This window comes from Hydractinia symbiolongicarpus, chromosome 4 (genome assembly GCF_029227915.1).
Source record: "Hydractinia symbiolongicarpus strain clone_291-10 chromosome 4, HSymV2.1, whole genome shotgun sequence".
In the NCBI taxonomy this organism is placed as follows: domain Eukaryota; kingdom Metazoa; phylum Cnidaria; class Hydrozoa; order Anthoathecata; family Hydractiniidae; genus Hydractinia; species Hydractinia symbiolongicarpus.
Window position 1 is genome coordinate 1,256,783 of NC_079878.1, and position 20,177 is coordinate 1,276,959.

Sequence of the window (20,177 nt, forward strand, 5' to 3'; positions counted from 1 at the left end):
TCATGTTTTAATACCCTACACGATTTTTTTTCAAGCAAATGAACTGAATAGCTATTAGGCAACTTTAATAACTTCTTTGGATAACTTATTTATTGCACGCTTCAGTTTATTTTTACCAAAATCCTAAAAATCTTCTAGTTGAGAAAAGGATCAGGATTAAAACTTACCAATGCACTGATATAATGGTGTTAAATAATAGACTGGTGTGTGTTCAAGTGCGAATGTCAGGCTAGTTATTTGTGAAAGTAGAATTGGAAATATTTTTCTCCTAGATTGTCAGGAAGTTGACAAAGTAATATCACTCTTGTCAGCATGGTCACAACGTTTACCTGATGAACGTCTTCATTCAACACTTGTATGGGATGATGTCATTCTGAACAGGTATATTTTATTGTTAATTTTAGAAATAAAAAAGGACTAATAGTTTCATAAAGCCGTCAAATTTCCATTTGTTGTTTTTCTGTTATGGCGATATAGTGATAACTGACCACTGAGGACTTATGGGGGACGTTTCGGACAACTTTTTCTCACAGAAAGAACCTTTACTTCCTTTTGGTGAATTTTCTTTACTTTTTTTAGAAATGCAACTTGTTCATCTGTTTGAAACAGCTTTCTTCACTTGCTACATGTCAAATATTTTTTGAGGCTATAATGTCTTGTTCATCTGTTTGAAACAACTTTCTTCACTTGCTACATTTCAAATATTTTTTGAGGTTATAATGTCTTGTTCATCTGTTTGAAACAACTTTCTTCACTTGCTACACGTCAAACATTTTTTGAGGCTATAATGTCTTGTTCATCTGTTTGAAACAGCTTTCTTCACTTGCTACATGTCAAACATTTTTTGAGGTTATAATGTCTTATATAATCAAACAATATTGCAATCAATTCAATTTGTGACCTGTAGCATGATAGAATTTGTGCACGATCAAACTTTAGAATATATATTTGATGTTAGCAGGATCAATGTCCTGTAGTAGTAATAGTTCAAATATTAAATAGTGTTTCATAAAAGAAAAATGTTTGTTTATGGGAAGATAAAATTGCAAGTCAAATATAAGGTAACAGTTCTTCGAATTATGCTTGTAAATGGTAGGACAAGTAACGCAAGTAATTTTTTTTGATCCAGTAAGTGTGTAAAGGTTTTTCTGATTATGCCTACATTTTCTATTTTATAGATGTTCCTTTATTCGAAAAATGAAATCCAATTTTCAAGACAATAGGTAAGCTAGTTTATATATAATATTTTTTTTTAGGAACTGGGAGTTTGTGAAATTTATTAAAATACTTTAAAGTTATGTACATGAGAGTTACACTTTGCCCAATGTGACGTGAAATCAGTTCAGTGACGTGAAATCAATTAATTCTTTGTTGAGAAACCCTGAATATTTTAAATGTTGCCCCCAAAGTAAATAAATTCGACTTCTGCTTAGAAAAAAGAAGTACGTGTTCACACTGGGTGTGAAAATCTCATGTACACACCAGAGTAAAACTTGCTTGAATTGAGTACTATTTTCAGTGTAAAGATGGCTGGGAATTTTAAAAGTTTAGCTGGAGATTTCACTTTACTTGGGGATCATAGTGAAGCATTTATATAATTTAGTTTTTTATTTTGAAATTAACCACAATAGCCAGTGTTTTATAAACAGACGAAAACAAACCCAAGGGTAAAAATATGAATTGGAAATTATATTGAAAATACAGTTTTAGTGATTATTTCCGGGACTTCTATCATTTACACTAAAAAGGAAAATGTTTTTGTTTTTAATTTTAGACACTTTCCTTGTGTCACTGCATTTTTACTTTCAATAACAAGTCTTTAAATTTCAATTATTGACAACGCCCTGCCCAAGTTGGAAACAATGGTTGTGTGAAACAAATTTAAAAATTCAGTTATTGAAAATTTATTAAAAAACATTTCGCATTTTTTCCAATAAACGCCCCCTCTCTTTAAAACACCCCTCTTTAATAAACGCCCCCTCTAAATGCAATAGTAAGTAATATAACTTTTTTATAATATAACTTTTTTTTAAACGCCCCCCCCCCTAGTTTGATGAAAGGCGTTTATTTGAAAACCCCTTTGAACCTACTGATTCGGACGTTGAAGATGGCAATATTTTAAAGAATTTAATTGACTTTGATGAAGAAGAAGATGAATACATTGTAAATACTGAGGATATATAAAAAATATACATGTCAAAAAATATTTTTGTAAATAAACGCCCCTTTTTTATTAACGCCCCCTAAAAATTTTAATAAACGCCCAGGGCGTTTTTGGAGAAAATATGGTAGTAAAAAAAAATAACTCTCAGTGTCCTTGACCTTACATTTCTGGAAAATTAGGTTAATAACCAATTTGTATTTCATGATTTTTACTGCCCCTCAAGTAATATGTGTATGTATACAGAGTTTTTTTTCTGTTTGTAACCAATCACATCTTATATGTTTTCAGTGACTTTTTAAAGACACTTGATATTGAAGAAGTAAAGAATATTTTAAAAATTGCTGACGTTGCAAGAAAACAGGTATGTCATTGGCTAACTCATTATACTGTGCCAATAGAAAGGGGGATTAAATAATTGGAGTTCTCATACCATACCATAGATGAAGAATATTGGAATATGTAAATACTGTTTTGTCACTAAAATGCCTGGTGTTATACATATGTAACAAATAGGAACAGACAAGGCAATAAAATATATGACTTTTTACACTCGCCCGCTCACAAAGAAATGTATTAGTTTAGATGTTTCCCATAGAGCACATTCACAAATGCCAAATAGCAATCTTAAGCCACTTTTTTTTGTTTGCAACAAAAACTTTTTTTGACCAAATTTTGAATTAGCAGGCTGGTAAAAGTAAGGGGTCAATTATACAATTAATTAATCAATTTTCACTCTTCATTTTACCCAGAAACAAAAAGTTTGCTCACTTTTCCATATTTATCTATTATTTAAAAAAAATAAGAATACTTTTACGAAGAATCAATATGTTAAAAACCCTGGTATAGCATTTTAAGAATAAATTAGAACCCAACTTGACTTGACCGTTAGGAAAAATAAACTGAGAAGGCCAAGAATCATTTTTTTATTAAAAAGGTTTGCCTCATGTGTTGGCATTGTATAGTTTTGAACGTAAGAAAATTATTTTTTAGGGAAATTATGCTGTAGCATGTCAATATCTTCGCGATTCATCTGAAGCAACTCTTGATGTAAGTCAAATTTTATTACCAGATAGTTTTTTTAAAGTTTACCAAATTAATTTTGGAGAATTCCAAATTGAATTTAGTTTCCATAGTGAAGTACAAATAAAAAATGAAACTAATAAATAATAATAAAAGAAGATCAAATAATAAGAAAGAATGTCTTAACAATAATAGAAAATTTTATTCTGATCTAAAGAGTATTCAATCCATTTTAACGTATTGTTGTTGGTTGTCAATATATAGCTGTATGCACGTTGTTACAGCTTTCTTTTAACAAGTTATGTTTACATTTCTTTGGCGTTTTATCGTATTCCGTTAGCTGTTTTATCGTGTTTTATCGTGCAATAAAGGGCGATGAAAAATTATCACGTAATTATTTTATTTCAGAAGAAATAAAAGTTAAATTGCAAAAAAACATTTAGTATCAATATTTTTTTTGGATTATTTGCATAGTTTCAGTGTAGAAGTTAAGATTTTAGACAATCTTTTTAAAATCTTACATGGCTTGATTGTTGTTAAATAATTCTTTCTTTTTTAGCATTTTTCATCTTCCAACTTACAACTGATTTGGCGCCATATTTATGTGAAAATACATTGCGACAAAGTAAAGATGTTTCAAAGAAATGTTAAAACTAATATTTGTGCACTTGTTTCTGCAATGAATCATCTTGGTAAGAAGTACAACTGTGGACAGAAATATTGAAACAAGACAGTTTTTTTGTTATTTTTTAATTATTGGGAAAAGCGTCGAATAGCCAATATTCTGCAGCTAGCAGGCTCCACAACTGAATGTTTTGTACACGCATAAGCCGAGGCAACAGTGTTTAAAATTTACTAGCCGCAATTTCTAATACGCCAGCACAGCGTAATAAACAAAGTCTGGCCCACGATAGCCCTCTGAAATTCTGACATCAACAGTTTGTATATTTCTAGAGTTTAAGATTTGAGTGAACTTTGACAAGTTTAAAATGCAATGTAATTATTTGTGGTGGATGACTTCGAAATTAGCTTACTTGTTTCAATATATTTGTGTATGGTTGTAGGTTTTCTAAAATTCTAAATTTCAGTTTTTATATTTTTTGAAATAAAAAGTTAATAAAAAAAGTAAATAAATTTTATTTGTGTTTTAAATTTTATTAAGAAGTTCAAAAAGTTTCAGCAGATAAAATTTCAACAAAAAAGTTAAAAAATATTTTTGCCAACATTTTCAACAAAAGAACTTCTAGACAAAACTTATGAAGTGAGAAGTATTTGTGGACCTGAAAGTGTGGTGCATGTAACAAAAACGTCAATGATGCAAAAGACAGACAATATTGTAATGGACTGAGTAAAAAAAAATGATCTTGCAGTTTGAAAAAAAATTTTTTTTTTAAAAAAGAATGATCTATTGTTTATGTAAGTCAAGAAAGGAAAATTTTAATTTTATAGAATTTTGAATGGAAATATCATTAAGCAAGGTGGAAGTTAGGACTGTTTCAAAATTTTGTCCACCATGTGTCTTAATGAACTGCAAAGTCCGCCTTTAATTTTTCCTATTTTACAATCCAAAAGTCTATTTTAAGGACTTATGGACATTATCATACTAAAAATAAGTAAAAATCGATGATTATTAAAAATAGTTCAGCTGACAGTTTTTTAGCATTCAACGTAGCAACTCTATGACTCTTCCACAAACGACACCAAACTTGGACTTTCCAAATAATGCTTGCAACTACTGGTGTTTTTAATTCCTAAGTAAAGCCTACTGAATGCAGTATGTTGGTCAAACACTGTTTGGTTATTCTCATAGTTAGGGAAAATGTGTGCAGGTTAAAGATATAAAATTTTTGTTGTTTTCATTTGTTCTATATTTTCTCAGACAATTCACAAAAGGATGCGTGCAAAGATGATAAGATGAATGTAAAGCAAAAATTATTGGAATACAAAACATGGAAAAGTATGATTACGTGTTTACAAACCTGCGGTAGGTGTTGAATTCATTTCTTTTTTTAGTTTTCATTTATTTTTTCTTAGTTCAATCGTACCCTTGTTTTCTTGAGAACTTTCTTTGGAGGGGGTTTCTGCAATAAAGAATTTAGATTTTGTTTTCTCTGCTTTTCAAGACATTGTGAAATGTCCAGAACGAATCCATGATAAAGAGTTAAATTTCATACAGCAGGGAAATTTTTTATAGTCAAGGCTTCATTGATTATATCTAGTCATAAAAAAATAATAATATCGCAACCGTAAATGAAAGCCCTACTTCTGCTTAGAATTTGTAAAAATGAAATACCTCTGCTTAGAATTTGTAAAAATAAATTGTATTTTTTGTAGATCAAGAAGATGCAAAAAGATTGATCCAAGAGAACATCTCTAAGTTAACTGCTCTGACAGGCATTTCAACAGATAAAAATGCTGTATGCATTTGTTTTATATAATATATTAAATGATACTCAAATCTACACCCGTCGCAAAAACGCCCCTGTCCTTTTTACACGCCCCTCTTCTTTTTTTAAAAAAGGTGACTTCTTGGAGCAGTATTTGTTTTTATTTAATAACTAAAGCTTTTCTTTTTTTATAAACCAATGTTTATTAAAAACGTAATGTACTATTTTGGTGATAAATAGTTGGCTTCTGAAAAAAATCTTCAAACGAGCACCTTACCCAGAAAAGACTTCTTCCACCTAAAACTTTTGCAATAGTTAAAAATCATTTTATTCATTCGACGAATAGAATAGCTTAACTACCCCTACAATTAAGATTCAACATTCAGTAACTTTTTTCCATGTTTAGTAGTCACTTACAGCATTTTAGGTCTCATCACATTACCTTTTTTACTTGATGACTCTTCAAAGATTTTGTGCTTGAAATTAAAGAAATTGCGTATTCAGTAAATTTCACAAAACCACCAATTTTCTATACAAGCAAGTAAAGACAAAGTATTGATTTATTTAAAAAGAAATATTTATTTCGCACGAAAAAGGTTTTTATAAGATTTTATTCCAACCTACCAAATTTAGTGATACATTCCATCATTTCTTCATAGTGTGTTGCAAGATTGCATGAACATTGCCAGAGTGCACTTGAGCTGGCTATCACGTGCTCAAACAGATTAGATGAAGCACAACCAACCACAAGGTAAGAGACTGTTATAAAAAAGGAATGACTGTTGTTAGTTTAATTTCAAAGTTTCATTATCAGCACTCTCCCTCAGAGGGTGTGAAAAGTGAAGTGTTGTTATTGTTTGATTTGAAGGTTTGCAGGAGAAGAGACCCCAATTTTAGCTCACTACTTAATGAAAGTTTTTTTATTTTTGTTAATCGTTATGTATTGGTTACAATTTGGTATATCAATTCGCCAGTCGTTGGAGAATACTTTTTTAAATGATTCGTTGTACTTCAGCAAAAAGAATTTTATTCTCAGGAAACAATTTGCCTGAACTGCTAGAAAAGCAGGGAAGTTTGTAACAACATCACTTCTTCAACTAGTGTGGAAAACCAACTCGATCGATGCTGCATTTTTTTGAAGCCCTCGTAAAATGCTATGACCTATGTTTTTATGTAGGGACTTTCAAGTGAGAGCATTGATGAAAATGGTTGATTTCTGTGATGACAGACTGAAAGGAGAAGGTTCACCATTGTCTCTTATGTCTGTAATTAAGTCGAACGTAAAAAATGATATGCAGTATATGATTGAGTGTACTTGAAATTCTGTTTAGTTGTCAACCATCACCCTCAGTTGTTCATACCATTTGTATATTTCTTCTAGATGACAAAGACACAAAAGAAAATTGTGGACACGCTGACACCATCATTCGAAATCTATTGAAAGCAATGAAGTTGAATTCTGAGAAAGCTCGTCTTCGATTTCCGAGACTGTTACAACTTATCGATGTATACAAAGACACGAGAGAAGTGTTCCTGAAACAGGTTAAAAATTATAACTTTTGATGTTTTTTAAAGAGGACTGTTAGATAGTATGATCTGGTCCACTTGTTTCAACATGTTTTACCGATCGTAATAGACATTACAATTGTCCATATCTTTCCATTTTGATGTAGGTTTTATTCTCCTGCTATGTTTTGTTGAATTCAATTCTTCTTTGGGTAGTTTTTATTTGTTTCTTCATTTTCAAAAATCTTTCAAAAAATACAATTTTTTTTTTCAGTCAGGACAAGTTCCATGTTGGATGTTTTTAGCATGGATTAATCAGATAGTTGCCTTGATTGATAAATCTGCACAAAGCAGTTTGGTGACCATTCTAAATGCTATTGCTCGTGCCTACCCCCAGGCGTTGATGTATCCCTTGAGAGTTAGTAGTGATCAATATCACTTCACGAATGATTCTGACGGAAAAAAAAGAAAGGATTATTTTACCAGGTTTGATTTTAAGCTGACTTTAATTTAAAGTGATATAAATTAAAAGAATTGTTCACTCGCAGTGCATTTTAGCGTTTCGTACAATTTTATAATCTTTCAGTGTGTATCTAACCAAATAACCTTAGATCTTACGCCCGTGTCTATTGTAAACATTGACAAATTCAAAGCACGTGTTTTGTATCAAAAATGCGTTTATAACTATTTGTGGGAACAGTAGAGTTACCTTTCCAATTATTTTGTTTTAGAATGTAGTACAAGTCTACGTTTCTTTTATAGGTTGCAAGCACATGTCACTTCGCCGCTTTTGGAGCCATTTGCTGATTCATTAGGACAACTTACTAACCCTACTCATGTGTTCAAGGTATTTTTGTTGTTACGAATCACGTATTTGTCCCTTGATGGAATATTACTCCAAATTCTTAGAAATTAACTTTTGGGTAGATTTTTATAGAATGGAACTAAATTTATCTTTTGGTTCTGAAAATTTTTAAAATTGTAATTTTAAGGCAGCTGTATTAAACCTAGAAATGTTACAACAAAAATTAGAGAAGCCGAATCTCTGATTCACTTTTTTTTCTGGTAGGGGAAGACCTTAGTTAAAAAGACGTAAAGTTAAAGGACCTATCTCCTTGAAATGGAGTTCTCCATTTCAAGGAGATGGGTCCTTTTTCGTGAGAAATACGCTTATGTAATTATTTTAAAATGACAGAAATTTCCTTTATACTTGAGGGGCGATACGTTGATGTAAAAACTAGAGCAAATGTGTACTCAGTTTTTTGCTTTTAGAAATGCTTTTTCCCGAAACTATTTCGTTTACAATATTTTTCAGGACTGCATTTACGAATTGAAAAAGTATGTGCGGCAAAAGAACAAGGAAAAAGTTTTAAGATGCTACAAAGATCTTGTCGGGAAGTTATTTAATCTAGAAAGTTCACAGGTTGCCACGATGCGAGATAATGGAAGTAAAATCGATATTGGAAAAGGTTCTTTTATCAAGAAATTTTCCAAGGTTTTGTTTTATGTTAATTTTTTTAACTTTGATTACTTCTAGTTGTTGGATAGGTGAAAGTATACATAAAGTGAAGAGGGGAAATATATTGTTTTATCAGACAGTCTTCCTAAAACTTAATTTTGTTCTATAATCTTTTTATATTCCATAGTTTTGATCGATGTTGTAATTGTCAACCATCGCACCACTTTAACATACTTATTATTGCTATTGCCTCTGTTACACTAAACTTAGACAGTGCTTATAAGTTGCGGATAGAGATCAAATCTTATACGGTAGAAATATGTTCACTGATACTGGACCTATTCTATATGCGAAACGGAATTTTTTCGTTTCAAAGCAAAAAGTAAAATGATTTGGTTCTGATACCAAAACAAATAAAAGCATCAAAGCGAAATGGCGGCATTAATAGGTAAACAAGCAGTGAAGTTTTTAACTGTCGTATTGGGGACTTTTTAAGTCAGTTCTTCGTGTTTGCCTGTACACGTATTCCGGGATGATTTCTTTTCGGAATGACATCTCTCTGCATTGTGTCAAAATAGTCTGTATAAAAAAAAAATTAAAGTGAGTTATTTAGTGTAAAGTCCTGTTTACACGACCAAAAACAAAGGCAGTACGAATGGTAATACATTTTGATCTTCCATGCACTTTTGTTATGTCCAGGAGCATAAAAAAACTCTGGAAACATTGTTTGGTAAAGATGGCCGAAAGCTTGTTGGAATGGATGAAAAGGTAGAATATATCATCAACAATGTGTTACTTTAAATTTTTATTTTTAAACTTTCTGCTTTCCAAACTTTATTTCAATTTAGAGTTTCAATGAAGCCTTAAAAAAATTTCCTCTCGACAATATGCGCAAAGCAAGGTTTGAAGGTAACCTAAAAGATTTCTCACCTTGGTTGAGTGGATTTCAAAAAGATCGTTTTAAAAACCACCTTGAAATTCCAGGTAAAACATCTATCTGTTTATAAATGAAATGTTGTAATATGTTTAAAGCAGTACTTACGACGGAAATGTCTCTACCGGTTGTTGATACTGAATGATATTTGAATTCTGAAGATTTCATGGCCAAGTCCAATACCTGATGTAATTATCCGATCTTATATTTTTTGCAACCTCTTGTCTTAAAATGTAGAAATAAAATAAGATTATGAGACAACTCTGTCTTTCCCTGTTTTTAATGATGTTTTTAAATGATTTTTTATCCCTAATGTTAAAGTTCAGGAAGTAAATTCTTTTGGTAGGCAGATTATCACTGTTTCAGTGGGCTTACAATGTTTTAGGTTTTTTTGAAATTATTTTTAGGTCAGTATGTTGGCCATAGTAAACCTATGATAGAATATCACGTCAAAATTGTTGGATTTGATCAAAGGGTAAGTTAAGTTCACAATCATTTGAATGATTTAATGTTAACAATTTGTGAAAAAAAATGTTAGCCAACCTTTTAACAGGTTGCAGTTGGATTCCCCAAATCGTGCTATTTGTTGACATGATGTGGTATAAACTCTAGCCTTTCATTCTTTAATTTCTTAGGTACTAACAATGAAGTCATTGCGTCAACCGAAGCGTATTACTATCCGTGGTGATGATGAGAAAGAGTACAAGTTTTTAGTGAAAGGAGGGGAGGATTTAAGGCTTGATCAGCGACTTGAACAGGTAGAAATCCTAAACCTGTATTTCAGTACTTTTCGGAGTGTAAAAAAGCAATAAACGCTAGAATCCTGTGAGGTGTTACATCTCACAGGATTCTAGTGTTCCAAGGTGTAATCTAGTGTTCCAGGGTGTAATTCAGCGTTCTCAGTAGCCTTTAAAAACGGCTATTTCTCAATGGAAATTTATCCCAAATTTCCCAGTTTATTAGAGGAGCTAATTATATTCATTTATAGACCATTTTATGCAAGTTGTAAAGGAGTATGATTTCATTAATACGTAAGACCATCTTGAATTGTTTTTGCGTTAAAGTAAAAGTTTAAACTTTTAAAAGATGGTAACCAAACAACGTGAATATTTTTATCGTCCTTGTATGATTTTCGAGGTTTTAAATTTCTTCTGTGTAGATATTCGAATTGATGAACATCGTGTTAAGAAATGATCCTGTTTGTAGCAATCGTTTATTGAGGTTGAAAACATACCAAGTTGTCCCTGTTACGAACAAGTAGGTTTTTTTAGCTTGTTTCACCAGTAGGGAAGCTTCTGTAATACTGTTTCCCTTCTTCCCTTCTATAAGATAAGATTTCGGTACTGTTCAATATTACAGCGTCGAGGATGTAAATTTGATTTTGTTGCTTGACTTCTCCTTTATAAATGCTTTGGTTATTATCCAAAAAAAAACTAATTTCAGTTAAACCGGTACATCTTGATCTATGTAGTTAGGCTATTTTTTTTTATAAAAACACTGGGTACAAAATTCTAGAATTAACTCCTGCTTTTACGACCTAACTCCTGATTTTACGAACCAACTCCTGTTTTTATGAACAAAATACTGGTTATACAAACAAATTCCCACGTTGTAAAACCAAAAAATATCCTATATTGTCGAAGAACTAAATGTTGACAACAAAATCTTACATTGATGAAGCAAAATCTTACGTTGACGCGAAAAGATCCTGTGCTTAATGACAGCGAATAATCAAATACGGCAAAGTTATGAAAACGATTTCACTGAATGTTAATTATAAGTATTTCATTAATCTTTTTTTTTTAAGTAGAAGTCGAGATACCCAGATTTTATGTTTTAATGTTTAAATTTTGTTGACGGCGCGTAAATTTTGTATACAGCGCGTAAATTTTACTGTCATACTATTTTGATGAGATTTTAAATCATATGTTTAGAGTAGGTATCATAGAATGGGTGGACAATACCGTTCCTTATCAAAATTTGCTCGAACAGACAATGGACGAACGTGAGAGAAAAGCTTTCGATGGCTCATTGTAAGTTAGATCTAATAATGTCCATGCACTGGGAGTCTTCCTGGGGTGGTTTAACTTTTTAGCCAACGTTTTTTTATTAATTTAGGGGACCATCTGCAAAATACAGCAAATTCTTGGCGAAATATAGAAGTGATTATTCAAGTATGTACAACAAAGCAACTCGCAGTGAAGCAGAAAAAAATTTTCATGACATAGTTAATTCAGTTCCTTGGGATTTGTTGAGGTGAATTTTATATATCTTGTGTAATCTTTTATTTCGTTGGTAAAACAACTGTTTTGTTTAATTTCGAACGTGTACAGGTGCTAGTTGATTTCTGTCTGTCCAAGTGCAGTATTTTTGTGAATAACAGATAAAAAGCATTAGGAACAAAACATCTCTTTAATAATAGCGGTATCCCGTCTGTCTGTTTGTGCGCAAAAAATAATCATGTTACGGAAACACGAAATGCTATATATAAAAAACGGGCAAACGCGTGGATTTATCCACAGGCTTATTCTCTTTAATAATAGCCGTCTTCTGTCTGTGTGTCGGCGAAAGCTGCGTCCTGTTACGGAAACACGAAATCCGATATATAAAGGACGTGCGACCCCGTGTTTTTTTCACGGGTTAACGACTAGTCTCTTTAATAATAGCCGTATTTTGTCTGTCTGTCCGCGAGAGCCGCGTCCCGTAACGGAATCACGAAATTTTTATAATGCGCACCAATACCAAATGCGATATATTTTTGTCCACCCTTTTGCGACGGGTGAATTTAAAGGACGGGCGAACCCGTGGATTTTTCCACGGGCTAACGACTAGTTCATATATAATACCCGTATACGTCTGTTTGTCACGCAAAATAGTAACCGGAGTAGCGAGGTACATAGAATGCGATGAATAAAGGGCGGGCCAACTCGTGAATTTATCCACGGATCCCCAAATAGTTAAGTGAAATCATTGTAATGTCTTCTTGTAGGAGAGCTTTTCAAAGACTGGCTGCGTCGTCAGAAGCATACTTTGTTTTACGCAATCATTTCATTCAATCACACGCTTGTATGTGTATCGCGCAATACATTCTGGGTATAGGCGATCGTCATTTGTCGAACACCCTTATCGATAAGACTTCGGGTGGAGTGGTTGGGATTGATTTTGGACACGCGTTTGGTACCGCTACTCAGGTAATGTCAGCTAAAATTTGTGTGATTTTTGAAATTAAATGTGAGTTTTCTCATTATGGAGCTTGCGTGTACTTTCAACATATCACTCAGATAGAATGTGATTAAGATATACGAGTGAAACTTCGGAAAAACTTTTAATATCTTGGAAAATCAAACCGCTTAAATACGAACGTCGTTACTTCTTCTATGTCCCTGTGCCGAATTTTTATTGTTTTGTAATTTTCTACAAAAGAAAGTGACCGATTTGTTGTCCTTCTTAACCCCTTTAAACTTTCCTTCAGTGATGTTAGAAAACGCAATCCGCCTAGTAGTAAATGCTTCACTTATTTCGTTTCCTTTTTTTATCTTTTAATCGTATTCTGGAACACAAAATAAAAAAGGTGGCCTTAAATTCGTAAGCTTACGTAGCAAAAAGGCGCATAACAAAGCAATGGTTACGCTTGTTTTTTTTGGTTTAGTTGCTTGGGATTCCAGAGTTAATTCCGTTCCGCTTGACACAACAGATGATAAATATTCTGCTTCCTCTTCAAGATGCGTCACCATACAAGCAGTCCATGATTGCCGTCTTGCAAGCATTTCGCAAGCATGCTAGTTCACTGCTTAATACGATGGATGTGTTTATCAACGAGCCTCTTCTTGATTGGGAGGTTGGTTTTATGATTTACTAGTTGTTATATTTGTCGCCTCTTTTGCCTAATTTTCCGGCTACTTTAAAGCGCAAAAATTTCAGTGGGTAAGTGGGTAAATTTAAACGAAAAAAACATTTAATACTTGAAATATTTTTAGCAATATTCTAAAATTTTGATAGAATAATTTTCGGTCATATTTTACAGAGTATATTTTCGAGCACAAATATTGTCGAATGATAAGCTAAAAAACAAAAAACAATTTGATTCAAACTGTAATGGAATGAGGATATCAAGATTCTGAAGCTTGCGACAGAAACGACAATACGTGATCAACTTTTGTTTTCCATAGTCAAAAAGTTCACTTCGGCCATTTTAACTGGCTTACCATATCGGAAAACTCCTGTTATTAAGCCGAATCTCCACTGGACAATATTCGCGACGCTTTTTGTGACGAAAAGTAGAAACCAATTCAACTTTTCGTCATGACGAAAATCGCGGCCAATTAAATTCAAGTATTGATAACGATCGTCGTGAAAATCATCCCGTGGAGATTCGCCCTTAGTGACCTTCTTGAAAAAAGGGAACAATTATTTTATTATTAGTGGAGTCTTTATATGTCTTCGTATGTATTGTATCATATACTGTTGATATTTTTATCCAACGATAAATTATCTATCTATCTATATTATAATACCCGTATACGTCTCTCCGTCTGTCTGTAACGCAAAATGGTATGCAAATATGTTTTCGGACAAAAAGTTGATCTTTCGATTTGCGTGCAAACATTGTAATTGCAATCCATTGTTTTTTTTGTTCTTGCATCAAATATTTTTAATCATTCAGGATCACGCCAAAAGAGCAGCCATTAGTCTTGATAGTGGTGAGTTTAAATTTTTTTTTCCCTGTATTTGTTGTGTTGCCGTAAAATCCCGAAATCAAGCGCACCCGATTATAAGCGCACCCGTTGTTAAGCGCACTCGATTATAAGCGCACCCGTTGTTAAGCGCACCAAATCCAAGATAATCGGGGATAAGCGCCCCCTCAGATAAGCGCATCAAAATCTTCTATCATCACTGATAAGCGCTGCGCTTGATTTCGGCATGTTACGGTATGTTGCGTTCCGAACATTTCATGTTTTTTAGATATCAATATCTTACCACTGTTTCCTGAGAAATTTATCTGTACACCGTGGTCGTGATCGTAATCACAACAAAGATAATTCTCTTAAACCCTAATTATGCCCGTTAGCACTATTTTAGTAAGCGCGGTTTTTTCCTCTACAGTCGACGCTCTATAGCTCGAACTCTCGGGAACCGACGAAAAAGTTCGACATAAAGGATAGAAAAGATATCCAGCGTCGAAGTTAAGTTCGAGGTAGCGAAATGTCCGTACTTTTTTACGAGCGTAGACTGTATATACAACATACCACATGATGACAATATGAAGACGAAGGTTTATACCAGTCCATTTATTGTTAACGATTTTTTACCACGCTTGGTAGCTATTTTTGAAATGAGGATTTTATAAATCTAAAATTAAACATTCGAAAAGTTATGAGTATTCGGATACCGAGGGTAGACTGTATTTTTAATTTCTGTCAACCCAGGGTCAACAACATCGTCGTCATGGTATCCAAAGTTGAAAGTTAATATTTGCAAACTGAAGCTGAATGGAATCAATCCTGCACATATCACCCAGTAAGTACGATTTGACAAAGTTATTTACAGGTTGATGTATTAACCTTGAGCAGACCAAGCTTTTAAATATACGATACTAATTAATAAAGTATTCGAACCAAATTTTTGGCGTGAAATAACTTTGAAAGGAATCAGACGTTTTCTGCTTGCAATCGCGAGAGCAGTAACAATTTAGTGTCTATTAGTGTTATTAGCCGAAAAGACAATGCATAATTTCAGGTTCATTCGTACTCTTGAAGAATAGTCAAACTTATTTTCGTGTTTGGTTTGCAGTGTAAAAGAGGATTTATTTTTGTTGGGCATTGCTACAAACTCAAATTGGAATTTCTCATGCTAATTCTTTTGCGTCTGTTTGTATGCAGGGCAAGAGAGTTATCAACATTTATTAACACAAAATTTGGTAAATTGAAAGGTGTTGTTTTGGGGTGTTCAAAGTTTCCACTTACAGTTTGAGAGAGTTTTTAACATCTGAACATACAACTGAAGTAAAACACTTTAACGAAGCAAACACACTACCGTCAAGTTATACAAAACATTATTAAAGCTGAAAATGTTACACGCCCTCGAACCTGCTCTATTCGTAAAATTACGAATAGTTACAAATTGAACAGCTCTTCTTTTTTACTGTAAAGTTTGTATGTCATTCTTAAGGTAACTTTTTGTTAAAATACCATGGTGAAAATTACGAAATGTCACTTTCAAACGATTACGGCGGACTTTTAAACGCCTGACCCCGGCCCTTTTCGCGCTGCAGAGAAGAGAATAACCCCGTCAAGTGCTTCTGTCACAAAAAAACAAGGTATTAGTAACGATAGCATAATAACATCATTTTTCACAGTTTTAACTATTTTTAGGGAAGAGCTACGCCATGGTCACTCTCACAATTCTGCTTTGAAAGATTTTATTTGTGTAGCGAGAGGTGATGCGTCACGTAACTGTCGCACGAAATATCTAGAAAGAAGTGAACTACCTGAGAAATACAATTTAACAGTTGAAGAACAGGTTGATTGTTTAGTAGATCAAGCAACGGACGCGAATATATTAGGGAGAACTTATATTGGCTGGAGGCCGTGGGTTTAACAGCAATAAGTATATCTGCTTCAGGCTAAAACAATACTGATTTTTTGTTGTTGTTTTTTTGTTTTTTTCTTGACTTTTAACCATTCTGTTATTGAGATTTATTCTGTTATTGTCACCCTTTTTCCTTAGCGTCATGTTATTTCTCTTTTTGGAACATTATACCCGCAAGCAATTATTTAAATTTTGACGCCTCACTTTTTCCTACGAATTTTTTTTTTCTTCTCCGCAAGAGAAAAAAGAGCTTTATTATCTAAGGTGAGATATACACGACTCTCTTTTTTATTGTTACGTTTTTGTTTTTGTTTTGTATTTTGTTCTATGAAGACTTTGAAGAGAATAGATAATTTTTGTTCTTTTCTATTGGCTTTACCAGAGGCTCTGCGGTGGGGATCATTAACTCCTATTTTTTGTGTTAATACTAAAATAAAATTAAAAAAAACATTCGCATGTGTTAACTAGATAATATCATAGTGAAAAAAAAATATCACCTTTGCTTTTATATCTTCTAAAATAATAAAAACAGTCGTAAAATGGATGGCTATAAAAATATAACCAGTTTAGATATTTCATACGACCTTCATAGCTAACACGGGGAGTTGTAATTAGTGATGTCATAAACTCCTCCACAGAGTTCTAACCTTAACAAGGTTATTATATTGGGATACTTTAGGAAGGAGAACAAGTCAAAGCAATGGGAAGGAGATTTATATTCAATGAAGTATCTTAACATTTTTTAACCTGAAAATTAATTTATCATAATTTATGTTTCGAAAGACTTGTAATTAAATTGATTGCCACGCTTAAATGATTGCATAATTACATGGTTATTAGTTAAATTTGTTTAATATCTTAAATTATGTTTTGTTGTTGATGTTGACGGCTGGGATTTAAAAGGACACACGGATGTAAGTGCTCATGGTTTTTTATTTCCCTGTATGTTGTCTGTTTTTTACTACACGTGAGAAGATATTTCCAATTTTCTTATGAACTACAAATAAAGGTTCGTTATTGTTTGTAATTTTTGGTTACAAATTTTTTAGCACTGTGAATATTGTTGTTTTTTTTTGTCAAGAACCTATTATTACTGTATTAGTTAAAGCTATTATCTCTTGTGCGTAGTAAATAAGAATTTAATGCACATTATATGCGCATCGGCTTTAGCATATGCGTAGAAAAAAATTCCCAAAGTTACACCAATGTTTTCTCTGGCCAAAGAACAAATGCTATTATTTTATAAAAAAATGGAGCCCTGGAAACGAGTTTGGTTGTATGCAGTAATATCGATATCTTGTTTTTCGTAATTCTACAAAGTATAAATAAAAATTCAATGAATGCGTTAGTATTGACTTTTTTGTTAAGTAAATAAATATAATTTTTAGTTCTCAATCTTAAATTTCTAATAAAAAAGTTAGTAACATCTCTTGTTGTAATGGAATGCTAAAAACAAAAAGCTTTTAAGGCTATAAATAAGATTTTAAAGCTTAATTATAAACGAATTTTTTACAAATACGATATAACTTCATACGTACGTGTGACCATTTCCAATGAAACAAAAAATTTAGTTAAAAAATCCTTAACATTTTACGTCTTACGTTAGTAGTTAATGAGACATCGGTAACTTTCATCACATTTCATTTGTAGATACCGTATTGTTCCCACTCCTTACCAGGCTTTTTCATTTTTAATATCGATATAGAAACTGAAGAAGAATTTCTATGTAGTTATATATCCAAAAACATTTTTAGCTTTCTTCATTCTTTGTTAAATATAACGGTGCCTCTATGCCAGAGGAGGTCTGCTTCAGATTCCGTCTTGATGTAAAAAAAAACCTAAGAAGCCTAGGCATGAGGTTGGCATTTTTCAAATCATGAAAAGGTGATTATTGCATAAAACAAATTTTAAAGTACTCAAGAAACATCCTGTTTAAATATCTTATGCACCTACGCCCTAAAAACGCCCTACTCCGCCCTAATGAAAGGGTGGTAAAGTTGTGGAATGTGAATAATTTTGAATACCTTTTTTACATTTTTTCACACCTTCAATAGTACTGAAAAAAGGCAAGTTTTTCTTTAATGAAAAATATTTTTTTTAAGAAAAAGAATAGGATTTCCTATTAAAATCAACACGTGGTTCAAATTGAAGATGAAAGTTGGAAATTTTAGGCGTGGCGGAAATTTGAAACAGTATGAATGATATGAATTATGCGTTGCTAAAGTTGGTAGATATAGTACAAATATCTTCTCGTGTTTTTTTGCATGCGAGAGATTTTTTTGAGTTACATGTGGTGTTGTAGCAGTGTCAGCAGTTTTGTAAACAAAAATTAAAGGCGTTCTCTTTGATGACGACGATAACTTATAATGGCTTTTTTACACGATATTAAAAATTCAAAACAAAGTTGGAAACTGATCTCGTTGCGCTGTTAAAAATCCGGAAATAAATGCCCTGGGCGTTTTTTAATTTTTCCGGATGCCTTGTTGTTTACCAAACGATGGGCATACAAAAAACTCAAGCGTTGATTAGTGGTTTACTTTATTATTCCAAAACTTCGTACTCTTGTGATTCTTAGGTTTGATATAATTAATTTGTATTTATCTATTGCTACTAGAATCTTCCTATCCTTTTTATTATCCTTTTTTGTTTTTACAAAATTAACAACCTCGTTCTCAGGGCATTTTGCCTTTTTGATTATTTTGATAGCATTTCAATTAAAATTTAGAAGCAAGCGTCAAATTATATATCTGGTTATTTTGTATCCCGTAATCAGTCTGCAGGTAATAACGGGTTAGGGCGACCACGAACCCCGGGGCTTTTTGTCTCTCTTTTTATACCGGCACGACGAAACACCACACCCGCCATCTTTGCCTTGTACACTCACCATAAAATGTCATTCACTGTTTAATGCAGCCTTCGTAAAATGTATTTTTCTTTTTCGCCGTCGTGGTGTTAGAAAAGAAAAAAAAAACGATTTATTAATTTAGGGCCAGAATAACCTGGGGATGTGCATGCGTGATCAATTTTATTTGTCATTTTAGTCCACGCTAAACAACATGGGGTACAACATCAATAATTTCGTAACGAATGTCGACCAGAATTTGGTGTGTAACATTTGCGCAGGCGTTATGAAGCAGTCTGTCGTGACAATGTGTGGTCACTCGTTTTGTCATGCGTGCTTATCGATTTGGCTTGCAAAACCCGATACAGAATCGTGTCCTGTTTGCCGTGCGTATACATCTCGATACGATCTGATACCTAACATTTCGTTACGAAATATCGTTCGTTCGTTACCAGTGTGGTGCGACAATAAAGATTCAGGTTGCAAATTAGTTGTGCGCCTCGAAAGACTCGAAACCCACCTTGAAATTTGCGAGTATCGACAAGTAGAATGTATTGCGTGCAAAGTTAAAGTTCGATATTGCGATTTAGCAGACCACTGTATTACGTGTTCCGCAATCGAAAATGAGATCGTGACATCAGGAACATCGATAGGGGATCTCGTTTCTATCGATATGTTATCACGTAAAATAGCAGCTTTAGAACTTGAACTCAATCACACAAAAAAAGCTCTTGAGAGATCGAAAGTGAATGTAACCGAGTTAGAATCTGAATTAAATGATCTGCGCGATGAAACAACTAGTTTGAACACGTCTATTTTGCCAGAATTTGATCCCGACTATAGCTACGGTTATTCTCCAAGTAGTATCTCACAACTGTCGTGTTTGATAGCTAAATACCTTCTTTCAAAACCACCGCGCATAGATCGCAACAGAATATTTATGGCTATCAAACGTTCGTTCACGTATTACCACAACTATGCTGGATATTCTGAAGACGTGCACATGTTGTTAGCGACTGCGTATGCTAGTAACTGGTTTCCTGAACATCATAGATGGACCTTAGAAAGATGGCTGGAACAAATCACGTGTGAACGCTTCCCCAGACAATCCCCTTAATGACGTACTGCCATAGGAAAAATATTTTTTTTACAAAGTTTAAGTTTAGAAAATTATAGTACCATATGTAATTGAACGAAGTTCTGAAAAGGTTTTTACAGATAAATTGTTTTTGAAATCCCTGGCGTTACCTGACCCCCTGACTCTTCCTAAGCATTCA

The 20,177-nt window shown here is 33.0% G+C and overlaps 2 protein-coding genes across 4 annotated transcripts in view; both read left to right on the forward strand.

The window, feature by feature from the left end:
- LOC130640783 (DNA-dependent protein kinase catalytic subunit-like) overlaps positions 1 to 16,411 on the forward strand; it is a 61,070-nt gene extending 44,659 nt beyond the window's left edge. The window contains exons 63-87 of one of the 2 annotated variants that reach the window (XM_057447330.1): positions 273 to 381; positions 1,179 to 1,223; positions 2,453 to 2,525; positions 3,155 to 3,211; positions 3,744 to 3,876; positions 5,064 to 5,168; positions 5,519 to 5,601; positions 6,231 to 6,322; positions 6,749 to 6,813; positions 6,953 to 7,113; positions 7,352 to 7,563; positions 7,840 to 7,924; positions 8,393 to 8,572; positions 9,236 to 9,304; positions 9,385 to 9,520; positions 9,878 to 9,945; positions 10,106 to 10,228; positions 10,630 to 10,727; positions 11,405 to 11,503; positions 11,589 to 11,726; positions 12,460 to 12,661; positions 13,120 to 13,308; positions 14,134 to 14,170; positions 14,897 to 14,987; positions 15,842 to 16,411. In XM_057447330.1, coding sequence (XP_057303313.1) covers positions 273 to 381; positions 1,179 to 1,223; positions 2,453 to 2,525; positions 3,155 to 3,211; positions 3,744 to 3,876; positions 5,064 to 5,168; positions 5,519 to 5,601; positions 6,231 to 6,322; positions 6,749 to 6,813; positions 6,953 to 7,113; positions 7,352 to 7,563; positions 7,840 to 7,924; positions 8,393 to 8,572; positions 9,236 to 9,304; positions 9,385 to 9,520; positions 9,878 to 9,945; positions 10,106 to 10,228; positions 10,630 to 10,727; positions 11,405 to 11,503; positions 11,589 to 11,726; positions 12,460 to 12,661; positions 13,120 to 13,308; positions 14,134 to 14,170; positions 14,897 to 14,987; positions 15,842 to 16,067 — 2,876 coding nt within the window. In that variant the 3' untranslated portion in view covers positions 16,068 to 16,411. Of the gene's footprint in view, positions 1 to 272; positions 382 to 1,178; positions 1,224 to 2,452; positions 2,526 to 3,154; positions 3,212 to 3,743; positions 3,877 to 5,063; positions 5,169 to 5,518; positions 5,602 to 6,230; positions 6,323 to 6,748; positions 6,814 to 6,952; positions 7,114 to 7,351; positions 7,564 to 7,839; positions 7,925 to 8,392; positions 8,573 to 9,235; positions 9,305 to 9,384; positions 9,521 to 9,877; positions 9,946 to 10,105; positions 10,229 to 10,629; positions 10,728 to 11,404; positions 11,504 to 11,588; positions 11,727 to 12,459; positions 12,662 to 13,119; positions 13,309 to 14,133; positions 14,171 to 14,896; positions 14,988 to 15,825 lie in introns of both variants that reach the window. The other variant, XM_057447331.1, reaches the window with a different exon arrangement.
- A 184-nt stretch (positions 16,412 to 16,595) lies between these two features.
- LOC130640786 (E3 ubiquitin-protein ligase NRDP1-like) lies at positions 16,596 to 20,123 on the forward strand. 2 transcript variants are annotated; one of them, XM_057447335.1, is made up of 2 exons: positions 16,596 to 17,067; positions 19,100 to 20,123. In XM_057447335.1, the coding sequence occupies exon 2, from the start codon at positions 19,115 to 19,117 to the stop codon at positions 20,015 to 20,017; it is 903 nt and encodes a 300-aa protein (XP_057303318.1). In that variant the 5' UTR covers positions 16,596 to 17,067; positions 19,100 to 19,114; the 3' UTR covers positions 20,018 to 20,123. The 2 variants fall into 2 exon arrangements, with proteins under 2 accessions (XP_057303318.1, XP_057303319.1); XM_057447336.1 differs by having other exon boundaries at positions 16,597 to 16,972.
- The last annotated feature ends 54 nt before the right edge of the window (positions 20,124 to 20,177 follow it).